At 39.3% G+C, this 18601-nt stretch overlaps 1 protein-coding gene across 3 annotated transcripts in view; it reads left to right on the top strand.

Annotated features, from left to right (window-relative positions):
- Window positions 1-18601, top strand: part of NTRK2 (neurotrophic receptor tyrosine kinase 2) — a 380358-nt gene that overhangs the window by 17353 nt on the left and 344404 nt on the right. For all 3 annotated transcript variants that reach the window (XM_049770641.1, XM_049770643.1, XM_049770642.1), the window contains 2 exons: window positions 16401-16537; window positions 17226-17358. In XM_049770641.1, coding sequence (XP_049626598.1) covers window positions 16401-16537; window positions 17226-17358 — 270 coding nt within the window. The remainder of the gene's footprint in view (window positions 1-16400; window positions 16538-17225; window positions 17359-18601) is intronic.

The raw sequence follows: 18601 nt of genomic DNA, 5'->3' as shown, positions 1-18601 counted from the left end.
GAGGCATCAAGACCAAACAGGTGCAAGACTACTAAGTTGTGGGTTAGATACAGAGGGGACCACATATTCTAGCCGCCCTGGGGTGAGGGAAGAGGAAATGGGAGGTAGGACAGAAACGGAGGTGTAGGGAGGACAATTTGGTGATGGGAATCCCCCCTGATTTTATGTAAATATGCACCTAAAATATTATTGTCAACACTATGTAAACCACTATGATCAAAATAAAAATTAAAAAAAAAATTCTAGACTCAAAGTAATTTTCTCTTAGACATTGGTAGCATGCTGTAGAGTTTCCTTGTACTCACTGCTACTAATGAGGAACTGAAGGCTGGAGGCTTTTAAAAGGTAAACTTTGCTTTGATTTGCCTTCTAGAAGCTTTTAATAATGTCTCCATATCCATGTTATTCTTAGATTTTACTACAGTATAACTAGGTGTGTGATAGTGAGAATTTATTCCTTTTAATATAAAATGTATCTTATGGAAGTCCTTTATGTGTTCAGTTTTAGAATAGTTTTCTAACTTATTAAGATAGGTATTTATGCTTCTCACTTTACTTTTCATATCTTTATACATTTCTGAGATAACGTTTACCTGCTTATCCTTTTGATTTTTGTCCTTCAGTTATTTCTACTGCTACTGAATTTCTCCCAACAATCAATATTTTATTTCTTTGATCTCTAACAATTACTAACTTGTGATGAAAAATAATATATATTTACCATATATCTTTAGGGTCCCAGCCCCCACTTAATATGACAATCTTCTTTTTTAAATTTTAAGACACTCATTGATATTTTCTTCACTACACCTTAACTTAGAGTTATCTACAACTCTTGTTTGATTTAGTGTCCACCCAAAGTGGGAAGGCTTGTGTAGTTGTGGAATGTTTTTAATCCTACCATTGCCTCTACTTTTGTGGTTTGGTCTGAGTTCTCCTTATAGCATATGTCTGCATCTTCATCCTATGGTTAGTTTAGTGAAATTAAACAATACTTACATTATTGTTGACGAATGACTCCATATCACAGTATTTTGGAGTTCCCTTTGAGATTCTCTGTCATCACTATATTTTGAAAGACTATCATTTATTTTCTTTTTTGTTTTTTTTTTGTTTTGTTTTGCCCTTGGTGATTAAGTGAAGGGTACAGGTGGAGCTGGGAGGTGTAGTTGCTGCATTCCCACAGTCAAATGCTTCACAATATTTTTCTAATAGCTCCTCCTTCTGTGAACTACTGAAAATTTATTCATGATGTGAAACATGCTGTGGTCTGTTTCTTCACAAGGTCCTTTTTAACCTTAAAAAAACTTGTTTAATTGCAAAGCAACAAAATGTTCATATAATTTCAACACTGATTGGAAAAAGAGGAATGATTGAAACACTGCTTTTCAAGAAAGATACTGAACCATACACTGCAAGCAAAGAACAGCTATTTGCCAATTTATTTGCCAGTTAGGACTGATATACCACAGAAACAAAAGCTCTTCTACAACTCTTAATATTTTTCATTGAGATAATTTATTATGTATTGTATTCTAAAATTTTAATCACTACCTGTATACTTGGTTGATCTTTAACAGGTTGTTATATTAACTTCTGAATTATGAATTAATTTCTGAATTTGGGAGACTAAATTATGTCCCCCTATTTATTTAATAGAATTACTAAAGAAAAATGTACTGCTGGGGCATTGCCTTGCATATGTCCAATGTGGGTTCGATTCCAGCACTCCATATGTTCTCTCATACACTAGTAGGAATAATTCCTGAGTGTAGAGCCAGGAGTAAGCACTGAACACCAACTGGGTATGGCTCCAAAACAAAACAAAGAAAAATGTGCTTTTGTAGTTTAATTTTTGTGTGCTATACTTTTGTTTAAAATCTCTGAAAGAGAGCTTCCTTCAGGAAGGATTAATGGAGGATAAAATGATCAGTTAAGAGTAAATGACAAGGGGAGTCAAGCAGGAGGAGGTTTGGCAGGCCCACGCCATGCCGGAGGCCTGCTTGACCAGGCCTAAGGGGGGTGCGGGATTTGGGTAACCCCAGCACCCCTCTGCCGCCTTGCTCCAGATCTCCAGGGCTTCCCCGGGCCACACCCCTGGGCAAGCCGGTGAGTTGGGTCCCTTGGTGGAGCATGAAGGACCCTAGGCCTTCCCCCACTATCCATGCGGCTCCATAGGGAGGGTCTGAGTGGGGCTCTGAACTTCTGTTCTCCCAGCTTCTTGAAGGATCTCTCCTTCCTGGGAGCCGGGAGTCAAGCTGGAGGAGGTTTGGCAGGCCCACGCCATGCCGGAGGCCTGCTTGGCCAGGCCTAAGGGGGGTGCGGGATTTGGGTAACCCCAGCACCCCTCTGCCGCCTTGCTCCAGATCTCCAGGGCTTCCCCGGGCCACACCCCTGGGCAAGCCTGTGAGTTGGGTCCCTTGGTGGAGCTTGAAGGACCCTAGGCCTTCCCCCACTATCCATGTGGCTCCATAGGGAGGGTCTGGGTGGGGCTCTGAACTTCTGTTCTCCCAGCTTCTTGAAGGATCTCTCCTTCCTGGGAGCCGGGAGTCAAGCAGGAGGAGGTTTGGCAGGCCCACGCCATGCCGGAGGCCTGCTTGGCCAGGCCTAGGGGGGGTGCGGGATTTGGGTAACCCCAGCACCCCTCTGCCGCCTTGCTCCAGATCTCCAGGGCTTCCCCGGGCCACACCCCTGGGCAAGCCGGTGAGTTGGGTCCCTTGGTGGAGCTTGAAGGACCCTAGGCCTTCCCCCACTATCCATGTGGCTCCTTAGGGAGGGTCTGGGTGGGGCTCTGAACTTCTGTTCTCCCAGCTTCTTGAAGGATCTCTCCTTCCTGGGAGCCGGGAGTCAAGCAGGAGGAGGTTTGGCAGGCCCACGCCATGCTGGAGGCCTGCTTGGCCAGGCCTAAGGGGGGTGAGGGATTTGGGTAACCCCAGCACCCCTCTGCCGCCTTGCTCCAGATCTCCAGGGCTTCCCCGGGCCACACCCCTGGGCAAGCCGGTGAGTTGGGTCCCTTGGTGGAGCTTGAAGGACCCTAGGCCTTCCCCCACTATCCATGCGGCTCCATAGGGAGGGTCTGGGTGGGGCTCTGAACTTCTGTTCTCCCAGCTTCTTGAAGGATCTCTCCTTCCTGGGAGCCGGGAGTCAAGCAGGAGGAGGTTTGGCAGGCCCACGCCATGAGGGAGGCCTGCTTGGCCAGGCCTAAGGGGGGTGTGGGATTTGGGTAACCCCAGCACCCCTCTGCCGCCTTGCTCCAGATCTCCAGGGTTTCCCTGGGCCACACCCCTGGGCAAGCCGGTGAGTTGGGTCCCTTGGTGGAGCTTGAAGGACCCTAGGCCTTCCCCCACTATCCATGTGGCTCCATAGGGAGGGTCTGGGTGGGGCTCTGAACTTCTGTTCTCCCAGCTTCTTGAAGGATCTCTCCTTCCTGGGAGCCGGGAGTCAAGTAGGAGGAGGTTTGGCAGGCCCACGCCATGCCGGAGGCCTGCTTGGCCAGGCCTAGGGGGGGGTGCGGGATTTGGGTAACCCCAGCACCCCTCTGCCGCCTTGCTCCAGATCTCCAGGGCTTCCCCGGGCCACACCCCTGGGCAAGCCTGTGAGTTGGGTCCCTTGGTGGAGCTTGAAGGACCCTAGGCCCTCCCCCACTATCCATGTGGCTCCTTAGGGAGGGTCTGGGTGGGGCTCTGAACTTCTGTTCTCCCAGCTTCTTGAAGGATCTCTCCTTCCTGGGAGCCGGGAGTCAAGCAGGAGGAGGTTTGGCAGGCCCACGCCATGCCGGAGGCCTGCTTGGCCAGGCCTAGGGGGGATGCGGGATTTGGGTAACCCCAGCACCCCTCTGCTGCCTTGCTCCAGATCTCCAGGGCTTCCCCGGGCCACACCCCTGGACAAGCCGGTGAGTTGGGTCCCTTGGTGGAGCTTGAAGGACCCTAGGCCTTCCCCCACTATCCATGTGGCTCCTTAGGGAGGGTCTGGGTGGGGCTCTGAACTTCTGTTCTCCCAGCTTCTTGAAGGATCTCTCCTTCCTGGGAGCCGGGAGTCAAGCAGGAGGAGGTTTGGCAGGCCCACGCCATGCCGGAGGCCTGCTTGGCCAGGCCTAAGGGGGGTGCGGGATTTGGGTAACCCCAGCACCCCTCTGCCGCCTTGCTCCAGATCTCCAGGGCTTCCCTGGGCCACACCCTTGGGCAAGCCGGTGAGTTGGGTCCCTTGGTGGAGCTTGAAGGACCCTAGGCCTTCCCCCACTATCCATGCGGCTCCATAGGGAGGGTCTGGGTGGGGCTCTGAACTTCTGTTCTCCCAGCTTCTTGAAGGATCTCTCCTTCCTGGGAGCCGGGAGTCAAGCAGGAGGAGGTTTGGCAGGCCCACGCCATGCCGGAGGCCTGCTTGGCCAGGCCTAAGGGGGGTGCGGGATTTGGGTAACCCCAGCACCCCTCTGCCGCCTTGCTCCAGATCTCCAGGGCTTCCCTGGGCCACACCCCTGGGCAAGCCGGTGAGTTGGGTCCCTTGGTGGAGCTTGAAGGACCCTAGGCCTTCCCCCACTATCCATGTGGCTCCATAGGGAGGGTCTGGGTGGGGCTCTGAACTTCTGTTCTCCCAGCTTCTTGAAGGATCTCTCCTTCCTGGGAGCCGGGAGTCAAGCAGGAGGAGGTTTGGCAGGCCCACGCCATGCCGGAGGCCTGCTTGGCCAGGCCTAGGGGGGGTGCGGGATTTGGGTAACCCCAGCACCCCTCTGCCACCTTGCTCCAGATCTCCAGGGCTTCCCCGGGCCACACCCCTGGGCAAGCCGGTGAGTTGGGTCCCTTGGTGGAGCTTGAAGGACCCTAGGCCTTCCACCACTATCCATGTGGCTCCTTAGGGAGGGTCTGGGTGGGGCTCTGAACTTCTGTTCTCCCAGCTTCTTGAAGGATCTCTTCTTCCTGGGAGCCGGGAGTCAAGCAGGAGGAGGTTTGGCAGGCCCACGCCATGCCGGAGGCCTGCTTGGCCAGGCCTAGGGGGGGTGCGGGATTTGGGTAACCCCAGCACCCCTCTGCTGCCTTGCTCCAGATCTCCAGGGCTTCCCCGGGCCACACCCCTGGGCAAGCCGGTGAGTTGGGTCCCTTGGTGGAGCTTGAAGGACCCTAGGCCTTCCCCCACTATCCATGTGGCTCCTTAGGGAGGGTCTGGGTGGGGCTCTGAACTTCTGTTCTCCCAGCTTCTTGAAGGATCTCTCCTTCCTGGGAGCCGGGAGTCTAGCAGGAGGAGGTTTGGCTGGCACTGGCCAGCCTACATCTCTGTCCAGTCTACATTTTCAAAATCGCCCCCGCGCGCACAAGAAACATTAATAGTACTCTCACAAGAAACATTAATAGTACTCACTATCATTGAATTATGTTTTTATGTATGCAGAATGTCCATTTTGTACTCTGCCCTTTTGCATACCCCTTCATAAGTTCATATTTCTCTTTAACTTCTTTAACTCCTATCATCATTACTCCTTTTTTACCCTTTCTAACTTAAGTACTCTTGAGTCCTAATTCACAGACCAAGGTGGTGCACTAGAGTTAACACCCACACAACTATTTTAAAAGGCATAAAAAGGACACATATCTTTTCAACATTTTATGGGTGTTTTCTTTGACGGCTATAACTTTTGCTAAATACTTTCTTATACAGTGATGATCCCCCCCCCCCATTTTTTTTATCTTCTCTTTGTGAACTGCTCAATATGGAATTTGGTGTGAAAGAATCCCTCAGTTTAATACTTATGTTTGAACCAAGTCATGGGTCTTGTTGGAAATGTTCTTATGCCCCCATATATCTGATAGCACCACGTGGCTTTATATCTTGTTTGCGTAGGCACACTGACATGGGAAAATACTATATATACCAATAAGTTCTTATCTAATAGAAATGGGAACACACAAATCTTGTAGTACAATGAGACCTTACACCCTGAACATTGACATAAAGACCTGGCACAGGCCTCAGAAGAATGGGCATTCTCCATTTACCCCTTGATCTACAGAAGACATTTACAAAACATCCAAGGTTGTATATAACATCACCCGGAGGCATTCCTGTACCAGGGACGACCCTACAGCTGCTCTGACATCGATCTACTCAAAAGAGACATCCCTTAACACTGAGAAGACAACAAGAACAATGACCTGTTTACTGGACAGGGCTTGCTGTATTGCCCCTTTATGGTGAGGTTTGTCTATACCATCACCTGGAAGCAATCCTCTACCACGGAAGACCCTACCACTGCTCAGACATCGTCCTGCTCAAAAGAGACTTCCTTTAACACTGAGAAGACTTAACAACAACAACAACCTGCTTATAGGACAGGGCTTCCTGCATTCCCCTTTCATGGTGAGGTGAAACGAGAAGGCACTCCTCATCATGACTTCAATGTAGGACATGCAGATTCCAGAATCTTTAATACAGAAACATGAGACCAACAACAGAGACTGTGTGATAAGTGTGTTGGCGCTACGGACAATGTCTTGGAGCGAACGATAACTTTCCTGAGGCCTAGAGCTGGTCTTATGCCAGGAAACTTCAGGGGTAGGATCTCTTTGTATTTAGGCCAAGGCTATTCCTTTCCATGCCTCTCATATTTTGGTGGGCCTATGCAAACAACAATTGCCACTCTAACACCGTTTTTACTGTGCTCCTTTGACTCTAATCCTTAAAACACACCCACTTAAAATTTGAGGTTAACTTAAGCTAATATGCATGTACATGTAAATGTAAAAAACACTATGCCTCTAATGTTTAAGGAGTTACGTAAGTTTGATGGCTTTAGATTGCCTTGTGTGCTGTTAAGAAATATTATAATGTGCTACAATCTGGGGACTTGAGGGAAAAAGTAATTGCACATGGATTCTGTTTTATTTATCTTAACTTTCTTTGGTGAAAATTCAAAGTTAAGATATCAGCAAGGGGACTTCTTCTGATAATTATGTTATGGGTGATTGTCCTTCCACTGTAACTTTACCTTATCCTCTTTCTTTGCATCTTTTGTTCTCATAATTCATAATAAAAAATTATAAAAAAAAAAGAGTAAATGACAAATATATTTAAGAAAAACTGTATTCTCTAAGTACAAGGTCATGTCAGGATAATCCCTCAACTCATTTTACTAGTAATTGACTGACAGGAAATAGCCTATTATAACAGTGAATATAAAATGGCAATTCAGTTGAAAAGTTTAAGGACTATACAATTAATATATAAAAAAAGTTTCATCATCTAAAATTAACTTTTCCTTTTGTTTCTCTCTTGTTTATAATTCCAATATCCATTTCTCACTTTTCAATCTTTAAATATTGAGACTGCTCGAGACACTGACAAAATGTTATTTCTGATTGAAAAAGTCCTTTTATAGATGTGTAGAAGAGACCTGGTTCCTTGATGTCAACTGATTTTATAAACTGAATTTAAGATTGGCATTTGGTTTCCATATTTTAGTGCACATATTCAATTAGAATATTGTTGTATACCATTTCTTTTGTTTTACACCACAAATAGAAAACTTACAGTTTGTCTGCTATGCTTTTTTTCTGATTAGTCTTAGGAGGCTATTTAATTTAAAAAAATGTATTTATATCTTTGAGTTTCTTCAGTTTTAAGACATAAAATTATTTTGTTTTTAAAGTACTTTGCTGGTCCTTTGAATTTCTGTGGTTTGTGCTGTAATGTTTTGCTTTTTATTTCTAATTCAGTTTATTAGAGGTTTCTCTTTTTTCTTTGTTAGTCTAGCTAATAGTTTAACAAGAATAAACTGGCCTATTCTTTTGAGAAAAAAAAACAGTGTTTGGTTTATTTGATCTTGGTATTTTCTTTGGTTTCTACTTCACTGATTTCTTCTCTAGTATTTTCTTATTTACTCATGCTTTTTGAGCTCCCTAGGTTGGTCTTTTTCTAGTCTTGAGCTGTTTTTTTGTTTGGACCATTTCTTGCTTCTTTATTAACACTTACCTTGCTATAAACATCCCTCTTAGAATAGCTTTTGGTGTGTTCCATGTGTTAATTTCTAGTAATTTAAGCCTTCATTGCCATTTATTTCTAGGAATCTTTTGTTTGTTTTGGTTTTGGTTTCTGGGCCACACCCAGCAGTGCTCAGGGGTTATGCTTGGCTCTGTGCTCAGAAATCACTTGTGGCCAGCTCGGGGACTATCAAACCTGGATTGGCCATGTACATGGCAAATGCCCTACCTGCTGTGCTATTGATCCGGCCCCAATTTCTAGGAATCTTGGGTTTTTTTTTCTTTGTGAGATTGGTTTTGCCGTAGTAATTTGTTTAGTGTCCATGTGTTTGTGTTTTTCTCTACTTCTTGTTTGTAATATATTTCTACTTCCAGGGGCATGATGGTCTAAGAAGACAGAATGATTTTTATCTTTTTAATTTTTATAGAGACGTGTTTTATGTCCTAGCTTGTGGCTTATCTTATAATGTCCGATATGCATTGGAATAAATGTTTACTTTGGGGGAGTGGCAGTGAGCTTTATGCATGTTTATTAGACCCATCTGTTCCATTTATTCTTTTAAAGTCAAAGTGTATTTAACTAGTTGGTTTATCCAGTGGTGAAAGACTGGTGAACCACTTTTTACCACTATGATTTTACTGTTAATATCTGTTAATAACTTTTATTCAGCTTTATTAGTAATTGCTTCAAGAATTCTGATAGTTCTACTTGTTTATGAATATGAAGTTTTCTTTATGAGTAAATCCTGTGGTCATTAAATAATGATTGTCCTTGCCTCTTATAACCTTTTTCTTAAATTTGAAGTCTATATTGTCTGGTGTAAGTGTAGCTCTCTCATATACATGAAAACTAGTAATAAGGTTTTGGTCTGTGCAGACCTGTTTTGTGTAGCATCAGTTCCTTTTTTACAAAGGTACGGGTGACATATTCTGGTCCTGTTGCTTCAGCATCACTGAAGCAATAACTGGTAAATCCCTGCCTTGAGAAGGGGTTTTGAGAAATGACACTGTTTTCATCTGACACCAACTAAAGTCAAAGCCTCTGCTTGGAGTGCTGGCAGGTGGCTTCAGAGACTGGCCACAGCTTCCCTCCTCATCCGTATGTAGGCAAAGATCTAAGCAGCCGCGGGTGCATTTGCCGCTCACTGAATCATTGTGAGTGTATTGAGTGCCTCTTTGATCAGCCTCTTGCTAACTACTACAACCAGGCATAGCAACTCCTTTTGACTTTTCTGACCCTCTCCTACCGCTGGAGCTGCAGGCTTGGATGGCTTGTTAGTACAACAGCTCTTAGCAGTTGGATCTCCCACAGGGATCTCAGCAAATTGTAGCCATACTTCTTTCTGTGGGTTCCCTTTAAAAATTATTTGATCATTACTGTTTTGTTTTATTTTTGTTTATGTGAAATTATTATTTAATAATAATTAATTATTAATAATTAACTAATATTTTAGCCCCACCCTTCAATTTCTTATAATTTTAGAATGGCAAACAAGACTGCTTTTTCTGGTATGTCAATCATAGGTAAAATTTGTTTGTTTAGAAGTTTCAGGCCCCCTGTTACTTTCATGGTATGACTCAGAGAAAGGCATAATTTTTCACTTGATCATGGAAAATTTATTTTCCGATTTCCTGTCATTTTTGTCAAGTATAGAGCAATCTATTTTAAATAGGTAAGATACACTCTGGTTATGAGTGTCTCTGGTAGTTAGGCATATAGGTTTAGGATACACATAAATTGGAAGATATGCCTAGAAGATAGAAAATGAGAGAAAAAGAGGGTGTGTGTGTGTGTGTGTGTGTGTGTGTGTGTGTGTGTGTGTGTGTGTGAGAAAGAGAGAAAGAGAGAGAGGACAGAACAATTGAAATAAGTGGCTTGAATATTCTTTAGTCAAATGTAATGATGATTTTACATGAAATGAACAAGATATTTACCAAGATATAAAATAACACTTCATATATATTAGTGGAAAATGAAAAATTAAATCAAACTTCTCATTAACTTAAAAAACCAAATCAATAATCAAGAATATTAAATATTACATTAGATTTCCCCAGGTATTGGAAATGAAATTCTATGTACTTTGTATACTTTGAGTTAGTAATCTTGGGCCCATGTTCAATTTGCGAGAAGTTGTACACTATGGGCAGACTGGATGCATTAACAAGCCCATTATATGAGTTAATTAATAATTGTATCTTTTTAAGTCCATATGTGGGTCAGACTAGTTCCCATTCAATAGATTAGTATTTAATAATTTTAATGAGTCTTCATCAAAAAAGAGGCATACTAATGACTTTCAATATTGAGATATTTAGGATAAAGAATATAAATATATAAAATATTTAAACGTGATCTAGCATGTAGCTAATACCCAAATTATACTATTTTAGAGTTATTGCTATTATTCATGTGTACATAACTTTAAATATATTTTACATATAATTTAACTGTATACTTTGTATTTTGTGGAACTCTAAAATCAATAAAGTCAGAACAAAAATAAATAGTATCTATTAAGAAAACCTTATTAAATATCAGAAAAATTAATGTTCAATGGTTCCTTTTTATCAGGACTGCTTTAATACTGTTGAAAAATGAAATTATATTTTCTTTTTTTTTAATTTTCATTTAAAAATGTCTTTTGAGTTTAGGGCCAGGCATGTCTATAGTTATTGACTTATAACTTTTTGGGAGAGGTAGCTACATGATAAATTACTTGTTGCTTTGGGCCCCTAGATCTCTTGTGGCCGGCATCTGGGATGCTCAGGACTGAATCTGAGAGAATGTGCAAGGCAAGCACCTTACCCACTGCACTTTCTCTAGCCCCACTCTTAGTCCTGACTCAGGGATCACTTCTGACAGTGTTAAAAGAAATATAGAAATACGGGAGATGAAACTTAGATAAACTGTATGTGAGGCAAGTGTCTTATCCACTCTCTTATTTCTCCAACCTTACAGGATTTTTATAGCATTTTTTAATCTTGAAATTTCTTTTCACCTTCTCTCTATAAGGAATATCAATGAATTAGAATAATTAGAATTCCACAGAAAATACTGTGGGGGAAAGTTTAGTAAACTAGATAATTACTTAAAAACCTGTGAGGTTTAAGAAATAATAGAAAAATATTATGCCAGTGAGCAATTTTCTGGGAATTATATAATTCATACCACTCCAAGAATGTCTGTGGAACAAAAAGCTTATGAAATGTATACACTTGGGCCTTAATTAAGACCTACAAAAAAGAAGCGATATTTTAGACAAAAATCATTGGTGATTCAAATTCACATTTTGTGTGTGATCTTAAAAATATCTTTTTTTCCCCCTTTGGGTTGCTAATGATTTCTGAGATACACAGACTTATGTGACCTTGAACAAAGGCAGGTCAAGACATTCTGATGCAGAGGCATCCAAATGCCTGGATAACTAGTTGGCCATCTCTTAACCTCCAGTGAGGTTTCTCAGAGTGCAAAGAAAGATGGCTCTGATGCTTAAATCAGATCCTATTACTGTAGAGTTAGAAGCTCTTGGAAGCATTTACTGAGTTTTTCTCTGTACTTGTGCCGAGATTTCAAATCTTATTAAGCCAGGAAGTAGTGCCTGGCAAATGGTTTTTCTGCCTTGGCTCTTCATGCTTTCCAATTCATTTTTTATTGTGCTAATTAAACCTCAAGTGATATTTCAAGTACAGATTGTTTTTTCCATTATTGAATCTCTGGCCAGTATATTAATACTGTAGAATTAACATGACTCAGATGCTTACTCATTTGTGGAAGACTTTACATTTAAAAGATCTAGACTTGGACAGTTTTGAACAGATTCCTTTGGCAACTGCTATGACAGGGTGATACAATTTCTCTATAAATAAAAGAGACTCACTGTTCCCTCACAAATAGATATGTAATTATTTTTTAAGTGAGGCAATTCCTAGATTATGGATATATTTTGGTATTTGTCATCTGCACTAAGATGTAGTTAGCTGAGATGGCGTAGTGTAGAGGTTAAAACTCAGAGCCAATAGTTGACAATAGGGCAACTATGTAAAAGGTAATTGACTTTTTTCCCCCAAATTTCTATTATTTTGCTAAGGAGTACAATATATTTGACTTTAAAATCTTGTAAGTATAAAATAAAAAGTTTAAAGTATTAACAAGAGTTCATAGTTTAGATAATACCCAATAAATAGTAGTATTTTTACTTTAATAAAGTAATTTATAAAATTTAAATAATTTTGGAATTATTATAGTAGTACTGGCTTAAATAAGAATGCATCATATTTTATGGGATATATCAAATTTTTAGTCAAATCTATTTAAATATTTAGCATAAATTTTCTAAATTATTAGATAAACTTAGAAAAGAGAGAAATTTATCCCAGAAATGTATACCTGAGATGGCATGAATTGCTCTTCATGTTAATTGGCAAAGTAAACCATTAGCTTAAGAATAAGAACCAGGGCCTCAACTTCATAATCCCTTAAGAAAGAACAAATACAGACTATAGTGATAAGACAGAGGGTACAAGGTTTGCCTTGTCAGCCAGGGCTTGATCCCCAGCATTACATATGTCACCTGAGTATCTCCAGGAGTAATTTATGAGTGCACAGCTAAAAATAACACATGAGCATTGCTAGATGAGGACCAAAAAAAAAAAAAAAGAAGAAGAAGAAGAAAGTAAAACAGAACAACAACAAAAATAGCCAATAAATCTATGCACACAGAATGGGACAGGATTTAAGAATGCACGCATTGCTTGTTAAGAAGGAAAGACCGTGCACGAAGAGTAACTGACCCAGAGATTGATCATGCTAGTAAGAATATTAGCAATGTCAAAGCCAAGAAGAAACTTGGTTTTTATTACAAAATCTCTAAAAGACTCAGCAAAGGTGAGTATATGATTGCATTATTCTTCCTCCCAACATCCACACACCTCCAGCAGAAAATGAAAAGTTTTTTGTTTAGTATGGATAATAAAAGGATTATAAAAAATTTTGATGAGACTGTGATACCATAGTAGAAATAAAAATTTACACACTAAATAATGATAATTTTATTTTTATTTCTCTTCTAAGCAGGACTTTATAATAAAATTAGCTTAATAATTCAACTAGTTACTTTCTCAAAATAATTTTATAACATGGGTATCAGGTTGTACCCTGAAAATATCATTGTCCTAAAATGAAGCTGACAGTTGTTAACTATACATTACTGCTAATACCTCACTCTTGACATATGTGTAAACATCTAGAATCTGAAGTGAAGTCACTATAATATGAGAAACAAACACAAAACTGTCATAAAAAGAGATAGATTTATAAAATCAGCTATGGTATGGAGAAAACAGTAAAATATAATCACATATCTCAGAGATTAATAATTCTGAATGATGAGAGAGTAATATGTATTATTGAGTAGGCATTGTTTATCCCCTTAGGATACACACATATAATCACATCCCTTAGTAATGCTTTTACAATTTTATAAACTATGGTAAGCATTATATTTGATAGTTAAGTTGCCAGTAGAATTTATCTGCTTGCTATCACATGAAAACAAAGTGTGTTGTGTGTAGTGTGAAGTTGTGTGAAAGCATTTCTACATATTAGGCAAAATCATGCAACTTGAACTAGCTAGTCCTGCCTACAGTTAGAGGGGGAGATAAGGGAGGCATCAAGACCAAACAGGGGCAAGACTACTAAGTAGTGGGTTGGATACAGAGGGGACCACATATTCTAGCCGCCCTGAGGGTGAGGGAAGAGGAAATGGGAGGTAGGACAAAAACGGAGGTGTAGGGAGGACAATTTGGTGATGGGAATCCCCCCTGATTTTATGTAAATATGTACCTAAAATGTTATTGTCAACAATATGTAAGACACTATGATCAAAATAAAAATTATATTAAAAAATAAAAAGAACACATTGGGAGAAGAGAAACAATTGATTCATTAAAGTAGAGCCAAGTTTTTAGAGTTTAGGACTCCTCACTTGTGACCCAATGCATAGTCTTCTAACTGCTTTGTCTCTGGGTAACTTCTATGCTTTATTGTTGTTTTTTGTTTTGTTTTGTTTTGTTTTCAGAATAGTGAGGGTCTTTGGGAAATCCTGTAAAATATGTGGCTTTGCTTTCTATTCAATGATGACAGGTAAAGGCTACAACAGTCATGGAATGTTAGGTCTTGTTTAGAATTCTTCTACTGAAGGTGGGATGGTAATGAGATATATACAAAAAACACCTTGATAGTGTTTTTACTACCTTTGGTAGTAAAGAATAATGGAATTTTTTAGAAAAAATTGAGTCATAAAAGTCAGTACTTTTATGCAAAGTATATTGAAATGGTAGGTGAGATATGGCTACATATTGTTGAAAATCAAACTCCTTTTGACTTCTGGTTTGCTTTTAGATGAGTGAGGTATCATAGATCAATGTGCACAGTTTAAATAGAGTTTCTAATACTAAACAAAGAATTTAATTGAATGGCAAGACCTAACATATATGGTCATAACTGTGAGACACTCTTCATGTAAGAAAAAAAAATCAAGCACTAATTTCCAATAAATGTGATAGTTTAATGAAGTGATGCCTAAATCAATAAAGAAAAACTAGCTTCTAAAATATTAACATATAATAATTATGTTCCCTTCAAGTATAAAAAATCATAAGCCTTAATAGTCATTGATAAATATTTTCTAAGGATTTTAAAAGACTTCACGTGACATGTCATTAATCATGAGAGAAATGCAAATCAAAACAGCAATGAGATATTATCTCACACTACAGAGAGTGGCACACATCACCAAAGAAAAAGAACAAATGGTGTTGGCATGAATTCAAAGAGAAGGGGATTCTCATTCACTGCTGGTAGGAATATCTACTGCTCCAGCCTTTATGGAAAACAATATTGATATTCAAAAAATCCCTAGAAACTGAGCTTATATATGACCCAGTAACAGAACTCCTAGGAATGTACCCTGAGAGTCTAAAAACACAATGCAGAAAACCTGTCTGCACACCTATGTTTGCTGCAACACGATTTACAATAGCTGGTATCTGGAAGCCAAAATGCCCTCATGAGAATAGATGATTGGATAAAGAAATTGTGGTATATCTACATAATGCAATATTGCACAGTTATTAGAAAAAATGAAGTCATAAATTTTGTTTATATATGGATGGGTATGAAGAGTATTATGCTGAGCAAATGAGTCGGAAGGAGAGGAATAGACATAGAATAATTGCACTCATTTGTGGAATACAGGAAAAATATAGTATGTATTATTATCCAGAAATAAAAGAGACAAGGGCTAGGAGGACCAGTTCATGGTAGGAAGCTGTCACAAATAGGAGCAGACAGACAATGAAAGTTGGAAATGATCACTCTAGATAAGAACAGGATGCTGAAAGGAGATTAAAGTGATATGCATGAAACAACTTCAGTAATAATATTGCAAACCACAGTGTTGAATAGGAAAAAATGAAAGGACTGGGAGAGAGAGAGAAAGGAAGAGAAACAGAAACAAAGAAGAAAAATGTCTGCCCCAGAGGCAGACATGGGGAAAACAGGGTGGTGGGCAAAAGAGAAACTAGGAACACTGATTGCAGGAAATGTACACTGGTGAAGGGTGTTGTACATTGTATGACTGAAACTCAGTTATAAATAACTTTGTGACTGTGTATCTCATGGTGATTTGATTAAAGAATTTATTCATTCAAAAGTAAATTTAAAACTTTAATGGACAAGGATTCATATAATGTTTAATTGTCATAGTTTGTCCAGTTATCACTCATCATAATTACTTATGACTTAATTAGCTTTGAAGCATTTAATGCTTTGATAGCCAAACTTCTGTCTGAAAAATTTATTAAAACTACATATTTTTTCTAGCTCAATCTTTCTAATTTCCATCTTAATTGGTTTTGTGCCCAACTTTGTTAGATTCCCAGTCTAACCTGGTCTCCCTCTCCAAGAGTCACCAACTGCAGCTGGAGACCCACAATATTATATGTTGGGGTCCACTATAACAGGCACAACGCAACCCAAGCAGCACCACATCCACCCACTTTTGCTGTATTGTTTGGCTGAGAATTGTTTGTAGGTTTTCTAGATTTCCTAAACACCAGTTGTCAGGCTCCCTCCCCACCATCTCTCCCTCAAAAACTGTATTAGTAATTGTAGAACAGAGTGAAGTAGATAGAAAGCATTCTCTATATTCTGGTGATATTTTAAGTAAAAGGTTATATGTAATTACACATCTATAAATGAGCATAGTTTGTTTTCAAATTGTCTTGCCATACATTTTATGTTAACTAAGTCTCTATAGCTTGTCAGTAGCCTGACCCTACTTCAGACTTTGAGAATAATGTATCTTTGTTCTAAAGTGTAGTTTTCAGTTTTTAACTTTCATTTTTTTCTATTTTGCTTTTGTTTTATAGGTTTGCCATCAGCAAATCTGGCTGCACCCAACCTTACAGTGGAGGAAGGAACTTCTATCATCTTATATTGCAGTGTTGCAGGCGATCCAGCCCCAAATTTGTATTGGGATGTTGGTAATCTGATTTCCAAACATATGGTAAGACTTGTGTATGGCTAGCTAATAGACAACTTTCTTAAGTTTATCTTAAACCCTTAACCTGTATTATAAAACGGATTAACAAATAGAGTAAGAGTTATGGGAGGAATGAAGATCAGTCTTGAGAAGACAGAGAGGCAGTAATAGGGGTCTTGAGCATTTTGGAGGTGGAGAGGTGCAATAATATCATACATTAATACTATAAATTTTAAGATGAAGCCATGTTATCTGACCTTTAATAAAAATTAGGTAAAATTTTATCCCATAAAAAACCAAGTGTCTTAACATTTCTTGTTTAATAGTTCATATTTCATATGAACACAGACAATTTTATTCTTAATCTAAAAGGTCTAATGCACTTGAGTTATGAATACCTAATAGAATGAAGAGTCTGTTACTCTAGTGACCTTGTTATCTCCTTGTGAGCAAGGTAAGTTATTCTCCTGGTGGTCTTCTCCCTGGGAAAATGGTCAGTTGGAATTCAAGGACTAAATCAACTCCATACATTAAACAATTGAAATATGGAGAGATAAAATAATAACCTTGGATTTATACTTTTGTCTAAGCCTGACTCAGATTAGAAACCTTTTAAAAATAATGTATGTCCCTTAGAGGAAGAAACCTCAAATCTTGTCACTTTGGGGTCAGCTCTAATAAAGATTATTTTTGTTTGTTCATTTATTTGTAGAATGATTCAAGCCAGACACAGGGATCCTTAAGGATAACTAACATTTCATCTGATGACAGTGGAAAACAAATATCATGTGTGGCAGAAAATATTGTAGGAGAAGATCAAGATTCTGTCAACCTCACTGTACATTGTACGTAATCAGACTAGCATATGTGTTTAGTAGAAAATGATTGTTTACCCATGTACTTTTTTGCTGTCTGTTTTTAGAAATTATTCAGTGTTTTTGTACTTAACTGTTCTCTGCCTCTTTCCCTTGTGCTATTTTTGCTAATTTCTCTCGCTCATTTCTTGTGTTTTGAAGTTTCTTTTTCAACCTAACCCTGTCTCCTGTTATTTCTCTTGTCTTTTCTTCACAGCATATACTTTGAGCTGGCTTTCGTCTGCTTGTTAATAAGTTTTAGTTTTAATTCTCATTAACCAGTTTCTAAATTTTTTTCTCTATAAAAGAGAAGCTTTAAAGTTGAGTGTCCTAAAGTATCAGCTGGCTGTTCACAAACATCTAATCATACTGTCAAGACAAAAAGCCTCTTTAACATAAAGTTTTTATAGAAAGTTTGAAGAAGTTAGATTTAAATTATCACCTGCAGAAACTGACTATACGTTTTAATTTTCTAAATGCATTAAAACTAAGATGTATAATATTTTTTTTGCTTTTTAGGCCACACTCAGTAGCCAGGTTACTCCTGGCTCTGAACTCAGAAATCACTTCTGGCTTAGAAATTCATATAGGATACCAGGAATTGAACCCAGGTTCATCCTGAGTCAGCCGTGTACGAGGCAAATACCCTGCTACAGTGCTACCACTTTGATCCTAAGATGTAGAATATTAATGCTCCTCATGTGTGTGCAATACTTTCTGAAATTATAAATAACAAGACATATATGTTATCATTCTACACTATGATATTCAGCATCAATGTGTATAAAGTTAAAAATCAGTTGTGCTTCATATTATTGCAAATTCTGAGCTAACATGATATAAACTAAGAGCATTTAATTTAGATTTCCCTTATGAAAACATGAGTGAATCTGAATATAAGTATAAAATTCTATTTTACTCATGTAGACACATGGCATTGATACAATTTTTAGTGTCACTCCTGACACATATTTAGTATGTGATAGAGTCAACCACTCAAATCACCCACTGTACTCCTATGCCAGTACCACTGTGACAGCAATTAGGTTAATGGTTCTTAATTCCACATCATTTGACCCCCCCATCCTGAAGTCATATTATTCTCTAACTAATGCAACAAGATTCCAACTTAAATTCGTAAAAGAAAATCTCATCAAAAACTTATTTGAGAATGGTAGCAGTAATAGGTGATCCTAGGCCTCAGCCCTGGGATGGTGGGAAGAGGTAAGTTCTA

This window comes from Suncus etruscus, chromosome 3 (genome assembly GCF_024139225.1).
Source record: "Suncus etruscus isolate mSunEtr1 chromosome 3, mSunEtr1.pri.cur, whole genome shotgun sequence".
NCBI lineage: Eukaryota > Metazoa > Chordata > Mammalia > Eulipotyphla > Soricidae > Suncus > Suncus etruscus.
This window is presented reverse-complemented; position numbering and strand designations above follow the sequence as displayed.